This window comes from Mangifera indica, chromosome 19 (assembly GCF_011075055.1).
Source record: "Mangifera indica cultivar Alphonso chromosome 19, CATAS_Mindica_2.1, whole genome shotgun sequence".
Taxonomy (NCBI): domain Eukaryota; kingdom Viridiplantae; phylum Streptophyta; class Magnoliopsida; order Sapindales; family Anacardiaceae; genus Mangifera; species Mangifera indica.
In genome coordinates this window covers 7,580,937-7,592,536 of record NC_058155.1, presented here as the reverse complement: position 1 = coordinate 7,592,536, position 11,600 = coordinate 7,580,937, and the positions used below count along the sequence as shown (strand labels likewise).

The following is an 11,600-nucleotide window of genomic DNA, read 5'->3' as shown; positions in this document are numbered from 1 at the left end:
ACAGTGTCCTCTAATCTGTGTTAGGTCGCTATGTGAAAGTAAAATGATAATCATAAAGTATTAGATAAAAAGAGTTCTAATTTACACATCAAGCCATCTGTTTGATAACTTGACAACCCTATTTAATGTGCTAATTCATTGGACTTCAATCCTGATGAATGGGCATTGGGAGTAACTTTCTTGCTTTCCACACATACTCAAACCCATATATTTTTGAGGAGATACTCGCTATTGTAATTTGCAATAATGAATATGTTCATTAAGTTGTGTCTCATAGATTTATTTAAATTTTGGATCAACAATATGCAGTATCTTGATTTTGGTGGTGTTTTGTCATATTTTCAGGCATGATACTGGTGTGAGATGGATTCTTTTCTTTCAAGATACCAATGCACTTCTGTTCAAGGTAGAGTTGTTTTAATCTAGTGGAGAATTGCTTTTGGTTAAAAAGTAATTGTACTTGGCTATAAAATAAGCATACTGTATTTTAATGTAGGGAATTCCAGCATCATTGGGTGTCAGTGCTACCAAACAGTTGCATGTTAACTCTCTTGCTGTTCTGCGTAAAGCAAAAGAAGCTATTGGGGGGATAACCAAGCTTACTCATGCTGATGGTATGTTATAAAATGCCTTTTTCCTACCACTCATACCCAGGGGATTCATGTATTACAGTATGTTCTCTATTTGTAGATTATAATGCTTACTTATGTTAAAAAAAAAAAATTGTATATCATACTTGGGTGAAACCTAAATAATTGTTTTTGGTTTGGGAGGGAAGATGGGGTTGTTAAAGACTAAATCATTACATGTATTGTTTTTCTGGACACTAGCCTCCCCGGTGAAGGAACAAACATCACCAATAGGGAAAAGTTTACACGAATATGATTTTGAAAACTTCTTTTAGATTCACAGTCATTTAAACATTATTTATAATGAAAAACTAATGAATATCTGAATATTTAGAAGATAAGAAGATTTTACAAATTAGGAGGGGAAAAGGCTTTGATCATGTAAAGAGATTTTGCTGGTCCATGATAGTTTTAATTTATGTTCAATCCTTTCTTCCTTGTTATCACAGGGTTATGTTTTTCCTGTGATTATATTTAACATAACTTTATTGTCTTTAGTTCTCCACACTTTCTTTGTATAACATAATAATAAATACTAGCAATGTTGCTTATAATTTAGGCTTAATTACTGATTTGATGGTAATTGAATTTCAGGGAGATCTATGGTGATCAATGTAGAATACAATCAGCTGGATCCTCTGCTTCGGGCTACCCAGCATCCTGATGGAGATGTCAATTGTGAAACAGGCTATTCTCCTTTCCCTGGAAATATCAACCAGGTAATTTCTAGTTCCAACTTATTTAAATATTTCGGTTTTTGAAATGCATCCAGTTAATCCAATTATGGCTATCGGTTCGGTGGTCATTACACATTTTTAGTGACTTTTGTGAGTGATGCTTAAAAAATTGAATGCTACAAAGGTTGAAAGAGCATGTTTGACAATGAGAAGAGAATATATCAGTCAGTATCTGCATTATCAATGCAAAATATTTTTAGAATTTTAAAATATTTTATGATGAAATGATGAGGCTTTGCTGAAACTAAAACGCATTTGTCTTCAACATTTTTTTGTTAATTCACAGTTTGGTCAGAATTTCTGTTGGAATGATATTCATGCATATGTAATGTTTTCTTCATAGGTGTGATAGTGTTTCAATGTTTTAACTTCTGCTATTTATTTACTCTGCAGTTGATTTTGGAACTTGGTCCTTACCTCGAGGAGCTCAAGAAAACTGGAGGTGCAATAAAGGAGTTTGTTAACCCAAAGTAATTCTCTTTTTACTATTACATCTTATTACTGATTATTTTCTGCTTTGAGATCATGATCAGTTTGTCTCTAAACTTTTACTGCTGCAGCAGAACACTGCTTAAGTTAACTGAATATGCAGTGCAACTGAAGTGCAGTAGAATGATTCTGTAAATGAGTTTCTAATGATAATAGTTCATAGCTGTATAAGTGGATGATCCATGGAAAGTTTGTAGAATTTTCATTGATTACCGAATTATTCCTCTCAAGGAGATTGCTTTTTAACGAGAAGCTATAATTTAGTATTACACTTTGTAGGATGCTCCTAGTAGGCTAAAAAAGGTTAATTTAGTATTATTGCCAATGATGTGAGAAAAAATACTGGGCTTGATCCCAAGTTATTGAAATTTTGATGCTTATAAGCTGTTAATTTAGCTTCACTGTCCATGCTTTCAATAAATAAGAATGTAAACCTGAAATTTTGTCTCTTTGTCTTATGATTTTGGTGTAGATACAAAGACTCTACCAAAACTGCATTTAAGTCCTCAACTAGACTTGAGTGTATGATGCAAGATTATCCAAAAACATTGCCTCCATCTGCAAGAGTTGGATTTACGGTAACCTTTTTCCTTATATTTTTAGCACTCAAAGTTTGATTTTGTTTTCTTGCCTTGGGCTTTATTCCTCTCATGGTTCTGTGCTGTTATTTGCTTTCGAGGTATTCTTATTACTGTTGTAATCCTTATTAAATGACCTACTGTTATGTGTTTGCTTAGGCAATGGATACATGGCTTGCTTATTCACCTGCAAAGAACAACCAGGAGGATGCTGCTAAGGTATAAATAGATTTTGATGACCCTGAATTGTTCTTGAAGTCCATTATATTCTATGAGAAGCTCATCTTAAGTCCCTTGTAGGTTCCACATTATGTGCTGGATTCAAGCAAAGTTGAAAATGAATAAACAGATTGCAGTTGTATCTATAGTGTAAATATAAAAGAATAGGAAGTCTAGATGCTTGAGAAGTAATGCTTAAAGCTTGAAAGATGATAAATATTACATATGTTGCTGTTCCTAGTAACATATTTTTTAAATTTTAGTCTATTCTTTTATGTCTCAGCTTGAAGGATCTCCTCGAAAATTGAGGGAGTTTGTGATTATATTATATATGGTGCACTGAGATAACTTGCTTAGCCCCGTCCTTTTTCCATTTAATATTTCACAGTTGGGAAATAGTCAAATTTTTTTGGTTGGAAAGATTTTGCTGATAATGGGTGTGTTTCTTTTTTTAATCTCATATTTCTTATTCAGGGATTAAGTATATGTATTGGTGTTTAAAGTTTGATATTTTTTGTTTTTAATATAATTTGGTTTTTATTTTGTGAAGGTGCCGAAGGGAAATCCATATCATAGTGCAACTTCTGGCGAAATGGCCATCTATCGAGCAAACAGCTTAATTCTGAGAAAGGTAATTGTATTATACTATTATTTTACTTGTTCTTGCTCTCTTTCTCAATTTATTTGTTTGAGTTTCAAATTTTATCTAAATTTCAGGCTGGAGTCCAAGTGGGTGAACCTGTACAAGAGGTTTTCAATGGGCAAGAGGTAGAAGTGTGGCCTCGTGTCACATGGAAACCAAAATGGGGTCTGATTTTTTCCGACGTCAGGAAGAAAGTCAGTAAAAGTTGCTCCGTTTCTCAAAAATCAACCTTGGTCATTAAGGGCTGTAAAGTCTTTCTTGAAGATCTTAATTTGGATGGAACTCTTATAGTTGATGCTGTTGATGAGGCAGAGGTATGTGCTACTTTAATCTCTTACTACTAAATATGGAAGATAGAAGCTGCAAACAAAAAAAAAAAATTGTCTGATGTGATTGAATCTGTGTATTTTCCTTTAAACAGGTGAAAGTTGAAGGTTCAGTGCAGAACAAGGGCTGGACAATTGAAGGTGTAGACTACAAAGATACTTCGGTACTAGAAGAAATACGGATACGGGGTTTCAAAATAAAAAAAATTGAAAAACTGGAAAAGAATTTTAACGAGCCTGGCAAGTTTAGCTTGAAGCCCTGAAATGAACATATACAGGGATGTAGTCATTGATTTAAGTTCTTTAATCTGTTATGAAGCATTTTTCCAATTTATGGGGTTAGGAATAAGTTGGTCTGAAGTCGTTTTTATTTTTTCAGAGATGATGATACTGTTATGCCCCTTTAAGGTAAAATTTTATAGAGTCCTTAATTCTTTTAAATGTTTATTGCTTTGATGAATTTTTGAATACGTGTTCAGTGCTGGTATTTCTGCCATGCAACTAAGATTTGGGTGCAAGAATATGAACACACAATTATACAAGTAGAAGGTGATAAATTTTTACGTGGTTCGGTCGAAAAGATTAATAGCATACATCAACAGGGTTGTTATCATCTCAGTGATGCGAAATTACATAATAAGCAAAAAGGAAAACAAGAACTCAAGATGTTAAGCTTTGACAGTGTAATGTGCTACCAGGTGACTATAGATGTATACCATCTGAGCCCTCCCTTTCTCTTTGTTCTGCATAAATAGTAGGAAAACAATTACAAAAATTTAGGATAGTGCAATAGTTAATGACATAGAGGATACTGTACTGGTTTTGATATGGAAAAAATTGCAATTTTACTCTAATTGTGATTGTTGATTTTTGTGAGTATAATCGTTGGCAATAAATAACACTTACTTAATGCTGAATGATTATCGTGATTGTAGCGAAATTGGTCATTGTTTTATATTTAGAGACTTTTAGGAGAAAAGATATCTTGTTCGGATTTTTCTCTAAGAATTATAAATTTGAATGATGCTTATTTGTTAATCATTGACTGCAAATCGTATTTATGACTGTCTATTAAATGATGCTTTCAACTTAATCACAGTGACTAAATACTTGTCTAAGCCATGCTTCAACCCATTTTCAATAACCATAGTCGATGATTCTGGATGCACTGACTCTGGACCTGTTTCTGCATATCTTTCGAGGAGGGTAGAAATTTTGGCTGGATTAAGTACAAAATTCTGCATATAAGTTTTGGCGCTATTGGAGTAAAGAAGCAGTGGACGAAGTTGCAACAAGGTCTAAATTATCTGGAAAGTTAACACTAGTGTAATATATAATTATACACAATTAAACATTAGAGGTCAATAAAACTAATAGAATATTAAAAATTTTAAGGAATAAATCTAGGTTTGTACCTCTGTTATGCTTGTTACGCTGGTGTCCCACAAGAGATCTGTAGGACTTCCCTATTTAAAGAAGAGTTAGATTAAAACAAACACATTTGCATGTGCAATCCAATTTAACAAGAATATTTCATGAAAACAGAGATGCAGAAGAGTTCTTTATATACAAACTGTTGCAAATATTAACACTTTCGGGCCCTGAAGTTTTTGGCACTTCTTCTCTAATAAAATTCCCATCAAATGTAATGTTAACTGACAAATAACTCAAACCCCATCTGAGAGCAAGAATATCTCTTTCTTCAGATCATCATACAAGAAAGCCAGACTAGCCAAAGGGGGCAGGCTATGGAGATTTCCGGGGAACAGCACTGATCTGTTTGTAGAGGTAAGCTTCGTAGATTTCCACAAGCAGGCCAGGCTCCTTTTTAACAAGCTTCATATACTCATCCCTTTCAATGAAGCTGCTCATATTGTTTGTGATCAATGATACAGCTGCAAGAAGGAGACGTTTTGCATTGTGTCGGTGTGCAAATACGTATCTCGTGATTGAATTTTCCCAGTTCAATTTGGACACCAGGAACTCCTCACAGTAGGCTTTAAGATGCTTAACCTCATAATTTTCAGCTAATTCTAGAAGTTCACAGGCCAGTTTCTCATCAAGGCATATTTCAGCAGTGTACAGATAGTTGATAAATTCACAGAGAACATCATGTGATACGTCACTGATCTCTATGCTTGCAGTCTGCTTTTCTTCCATCTCATTCTCTAGCTTGGCTTTCAACATTGGCGAACGATTCACCTTTTCAGATATTACAATTATAATATAATATCTATACGTAAGAAAGAGCAATGCTATCCAGTCTTGAATACAAAATTAAATATACAGATAATGTATAATTATATAATTAGATGTTATTTTATCTTTAATTTAGAAAAGTTCATCAGTTTGGTAAAACACTTTGTTTATACGTGCACCAATGTTTTGCAGAGGAGTTCATCATATACTTTAAAGACTCGATCTTTTTGAAAAATCAATGCCTAAGTCTTAGACCTTAAAGGAGGATTACAAAAAAAAAAAGTCTGATAAATGGTTTGGCCCGTCTGATTTAGATATCTATTCAAAAATTAAATTAATAATGACTTTAAATTAAAAATAAAATGATATGATATATCATCTATATAATTTATTTTATATTCAAAACTGTATGCATTATAAAAAAAAAAAATATTATGGGCATGAGTAATTCAGCAAATGTGTGAAATGGGTACAGAGTACTGACCAAAACGGCCTTGTGAGCCGGGACAGGAACGGAGGACTCAGGAGTTCCGTCGTCGGAGGCAGTCAGCAAAACGACGTCGGTGTAAGATGGCTGATCGTGATGATCAAGTGGAGAAGGAATCCGTAAGAAGGCAATTTTGTCTTTAAGCTCTTTGATCTCTCGTTGCAGCACCTTAACTGTTTTTCCCCACCTCACGAAGCAGTCTTTGCAGATGCCACATTCGTATGACCAGTATGTCCTCCTGCAACCTTGGCAATTCGACATCTTCTTCTCTGTTTTCCAATTTCTGGTTTGGGTTCAGTTGAGGAACGTTGTAGGGTAATACATTTATAGTTAAGTGTTTTGGTGTGGCTACCTTTCTGCGGGTGCAAGGTTACTCAGAATGCGTGAGCCAAGCGTTTAAGCAAATACCAAAACAAATATTTCAGGCAAGAAAAGTGGCAATACAGCCGCCATTGAAGAAGCACTGCAATTGCCTCTCTGTATATGTGTCTCTTGAGTAGTCCGGTTATCCATGTCTACCGAGGAAGGACATCAAAAGCTAACCATAGGCGAAGAAATAGTAGAAACAGAATCAAAATTTATCATTTTCCGGGGGGGATGACGGTACACTATAAAGCGTACATATATTTTGCCATAAACTTATATAGGTCAAAACCCAAACTTTATTATACTCTCAAATTAATACTATTTAACTATTAAAAAAAATCAAATATCAGATTATAAACTATTAAAATTAATGAAATCAAATAAATTTTAGAGTAAAATTATTATTTAATTAGTAATATATTAAAAATAATAAAATATTATTTAATTTTCTTTTAAATTTAAAAAATTAATAATTTTTTCATATAATTAAAATTTAAAATGTTATATTTTCTCTTTTAAAGTTTTTTTTATTTTTCTCGTTCCCTTTTCCAATGCCATGATTGGCTGGTTTCTCTCTCTCTTAGACTGTTTTTATTATTATATTATTATTATTATTAAAAAGATATATCATATGATACAATATAATATGCGATATATAACATAAAAAAATTAGGTTTTCGATATAACATACAATACACAATTAACTACTATGGTGTTAACAAATCTTTTTCAAAGGGTATTAGAAATTCAAAAAAATGTTTGGGGGTATTTTTAAAAATTTCAATATGCCACCAATGGTTTAAAAAATTATAGTTATAACCCAAAAAATTAAATATTATATTGCGGATAGTTGGGGTTATAATATACTTTAAAATACCTAAAATGAATATGTTAATTTCTAAAACAAGACAAAGAAAATATCTATTTTTTCTAATGAAATTAAAAAAATGACATTTAAACTCCACAAAAACTATTTATAGCTCAGTTCGATAGCGATTATAATATTTTGAAACATAGAAATAAAATAATGATTAATAATATTTAAATAAAATAATATAAATATGTTTTAACAAATGAGGGAAAAATAATATAAATATGATGCACTTGGAATTGGTGACCCTCCTAGAAGACTTCTTGTTCAGATGTGCCTACTAAACCAGAGGACATTTGTGTGCGTGATTTCTTATTTAAGAAAAGACTTCTGACTACTGCTGCTAGCAGGGAACAACTTTTATCAGATTCATGTGCCTGACCAATTTGAAAATTCCAGGTAACCACTCTAAACACAATCAAGAACAGCAAGATGCATTGTTTTGAATTTTGATTGCTTATTAGTTAGCCTTTAAAGAAACTTTCAGGAAGATCAATCAGTAAATTCTAAGCTTGCCATAAACACATAATGATTTTGGTGTCAAAATATGTATTTTTTTCCTTTTTTCTGTTTTTTGTTCTTATAATTTCATGTCTCTGTTCCTTTTAGGTGGCTCGGCTTAACTTTAGCTATCCTGGTGGTTTGAAATCTTACATTAAAACTGCTAGAGAACTTTTAGGGGACTCAAAATGGGAAGAATCCATTTGATGGCTTCACTCCTTCTGTAAGTAAATTTAAATTTCATGCTTCTTAGACTTACAAATTTTCAGTTTTAGTCAACAAATTTTCAGTTTTAGTCAATTAATCAGCTGAAAATTATGATAAAATTATTATAGAATTTTCATTATGAATTTCCAACCAATATACTATCTCAAGTTCCTACGGCATAATAACTTTGATAAGCAATTTTTAGACATATCTACAAATGCAAATGTGTTTGTTGATTGATTAATGAGAAATGCATTTTGATCATCAATCAACATTTATTGCAATGACACTATATCTTATTGTTAGTTGATGATATGGGAATTCATGGACAAGGGGCAGAAGTCATCTAACCACATAATTTCATTTGATTTGTGTTATGTCTCCGGATTCTGTGCTTCATTTTCCTTGTTAAAGGAGAAATGCTCTATTTTGCTTGGCCTGCTTGTATACGAGCTCCTTGATAATTTTGGCTTCTCCCCAGTGCAGAATTAGCAAAATTCCATAACATATAGTTTAAATGAGCAGAAGTTTGAATTTAGTTTTATAACAGTTGAGTGCCACCAAAACTCCACAAACTGTAGCTCAACCCACTACGATTTTGTGAGGACTTAGAAGTTTGTCATTCTCTTGGGGTTATATAGCTGAAGAGAATGATGTTTGATTCCACTAGTATCAGCAGTTTAGCACAGCAAATGAGTGAGTAGAATTTGGCTGATATGTTGGTAATAATTCTTGCAGGTTCCAACAGGAGAATCTTTAATTTTTGGTGATGGTACCTTTATCAATTATGAGCAGGCAGGAGTTAAGGAAGGTAAGAATGCTGCCCTTGTTCTTGTTGCAGTGGTCTTGGGGAATGCCTTGGATGCAATGGAATTAAGGTATGTGCTTCATCATCATATTAATTGGGTATTAAATTATTTTTGTGAATCATAGTATATATATTTGTTTTGTTTTATAACTTTGATATTTTACTTTAATTTATGATTTTATCTCTAGTTATTCCTAGTTATTGCATCTCACAAACGAAGTGGGAATGATAAGCATATTTTTCTGTTATTATACCACTCATCCTTCAAACAAAAAAAATCCAAATTTAGTTACTATATGTCGATGACTTTTTTTAATCTAACAGCTTGTTATTTATTCGGCATAACTTCTAATGATAACTTTTCCTTTAAATCAGATCGAAGTTGTGCTGACACCAGTAACTAATAATTTTTTAATATCATTCAGGTGGCTCTTCCAGCAGAAACCACTACTGGAACATGTTTTTTCCAGCACTACATTGAGTGTATTTTGGCTCTTCAGGATTCTAGCTGCCAACTCACAGAAGGTTTGTTATCGGCAAAAGCCTATTGTATGAAAATACTTATACTAAAGTAGGTGGTCTTGCTAAACCTGAAACAGTTTGATTTTCATTTCTGATGAAAATTATGAAATTATGCAATCAGACCTCGTTCTCCTCAAGTTCATATTTAGTGTGCATCACCATCAGTAAGAAACTTTATGTAGCTTTTTCAAGCAATGATGTCACTTTCATATTTGTAGGAGAAAGTAAAGAGATTCCTTTTGTGATCATGAGGTCGGGTGATACACATTCATGAACATTGGAGCTTCTGGAATCAAATTCTTATTTTGGAATGAAACCTTCACAAGTCAAACTTCGGAAGCAGGTACATGATTGGTTGTTGAAGTATTTCTTTTATTTATAAATTAAATACCATAATTGATGCCTCGGAATATCAGTTGTAGTTGTAGAATAGCTCTATTAAAATACTATGCTTATAATTTGTTGCAGGAAAAAGTTGCACGTTTAGATGATAATGAGGCTTGGCTTGCTCTGGATCCTAAAAACAAGTACAGAATTCAGGTACTTATTCTCTGTATTATTTTTCGTAAGTGCTAGAGTATTTCCATGATTCTTGTCAGTAAATCTCAGAGTTTATGTAACCTTACTAATGTTAACTATTCTGTTCGTTTCAAAAAGTTAACACTATTTGGTTTCTATAGACAAACCCTCACGGCCATGGTGATGTGCATTCCCTTCTTTATTCCAGTGGCCTTTTGAAGACATGTTATGTTGCAAATGCTTTCTTTGTAATTTATTGAATTAGCTGTGCAAGTTATTATAGTCAAAATTGTTCCTCGTCTCTAATTATTATTGGTTTATGTATGACCATGAGGATTGTTGTTTTGTGAACCTTGGTGTTGTATGTGTTTTACTTTTCTGGGTAGGTGATGTATCACTTGAAAAAAAACAGTGTCCTCTAAGCTGTATTATGTCACCATGTGAAAGTAAAATAATAATCATAATGTATGAGATAAGAAAGAGTTCTAATTTACACCTCAAGCCATCTGTTTGATAACTTGACAACCCTATTTAAAGTGCTAATTCATTGGACTTCAATCCCGATGAATGAGCATTGGGAGTAACTTTCTTGCTTTCCACACATACCCACACCCATATATTTTTGAGGAGATACGCCCTATTGTAATTTGCAATAATGAATATGTTCATTAAGTTGCATCTCATAGATGTAATTAAAATTTGGATCAACAATATGCAGTATCTTATTTTGGTGGTGTTTTGTCATATTTTCAGGCATGATACTGGTGTGAGATGGATTCTTTTCTTTCAAGATATCAATGCACTTTCTGTTATGCATTTCTGTTCAAGGTGGAGTTGTTTTAATCCAGTGGAGAATTGCTTCTGATTAAAAATAGTTCTACTTGGCTATAAAATAAATGCACTTTATTTTCATGTAGGGAATTCCAGCATCATTGGGCGTCAGTGTTGCCGAGCAGTTCTATGTTAACTCTCTTGCTGTTCCGCGTAAAGCGAAAGAAGCTATTGGAGGCAGAACCAAGCTTACTTATGCTGATGGTATGTTATAAAATGTCTTTTTCCTACCACTTATACCCGGGGGGATTCATGTATTACAGTATGTTTACTATTTGTAGATTATACTGCTTACGTGTTTTAAAAAAAATTGTATATTATACTTGGGTGAAACCTAAATAATTGTTTTTGGTTTGGGAGGGAAGATGGGGTTGTTAAAGACAGGATCATTACATGTATTGTTTTTCTGGACATTAGCCTCCTTGGTGAAGGAACAAACATCACCAATAGGGAAAAGTTTAATTATTTTCCTTGACCTTCACATGAATGGGATTTTGAGAACTTCTTTTAGATTCAGAATCATTTAAACATTAATTATAATGAAAAACTAATGAGTTGTAGCACATATCTGAAAAACTAATGGAAAACTAAAGAGTTCTTTATATAGAAGTGATGCAAATATTAACACTTTCAGGCCCTGAAGTTTTTGACACTTTGTTCTTTAATAA

At 32.9% G+C, this 11,600-nt stretch overlaps 1 protein-coding gene, 2 long non-coding RNA genes and 1 pseudogene across 3 annotated transcripts; 3 read left to right on the top strand and 1 right to left on the bottom strand.

The window, feature by feature from the left end:
- LOC123202879 overlaps positions 1-4,126 on the top strand; it is an 11,627-nt pseudogene extending 7,501 nt beyond the window's left edge.
- Positions 4,127-5,222: 1,096 nt separating this feature from the next.
- Positions 5,223-6,666, bottom strand: LOC123203262 (BTB/POZ domain-containing protein At4g08455-like). Its single transcript, XM_044619560.1, has 2 exons — positions 6,305-6,666; positions 5,223-5,823 (listed from the first exon to the last, which is right to left on the bottom strand). Exons 1-2 carry the CDS (start codon positions 6,566-6,568, stop codon positions 5,368-5,370), a joined length of 720 nt encoding a protein of 239 aa, XP_044475495.1. The 5' UTR covers positions 6,569-6,666; the 3' UTR covers positions 5,223-5,367.
- Positions 6,667-7,804: 1,138 nt separating this feature from the next.
- LOC123203263 lies at positions 7,805-9,063 on the top strand. Its single transcript, XR_006499255.1, has 3 exons — positions 7,805-7,943; positions 8,154-8,268; positions 8,991-9,063. It is a non-coding gene; the product is annotated as an uncharacterized LOC123203263 (long non-coding RNA).
- Position 9,064: 1 nt separating this feature from the next.
- Positions 9,065-11,344, top strand: LOC123203257. Its single transcript, XR_006499254.1, has 6 exons — positions 9,065-9,130; positions 9,486-9,585; positions 9,801-9,925; positions 10,051-10,122; positions 10,855-10,929; positions 11,019-11,344. It is a non-coding gene; the product is annotated as an uncharacterized LOC123203257 (long non-coding RNA).
- The last annotated feature ends 256 nt before the right edge of the window (positions 11,345-11,600 follow it).

What these genes read in the sequence shown, in the direction of transcription:
- LOC123203262 (XM_044619560.1), bottom strand. Translation starts at nt 6,568, where the DNA reads ATGTCGAATTGCCAAGGTTGCAGGAGGACATACTGGTCATACGAATGT. An exon ending in CGGCTCACAAGGCCGTTTTG is followed by an intron (nt 5,824 to 6,304) that starts GTCAGTACTCTG and finishes ATATCTGAAAAG; the next exon opens with GTGAATCGTTCGCCAATGTT.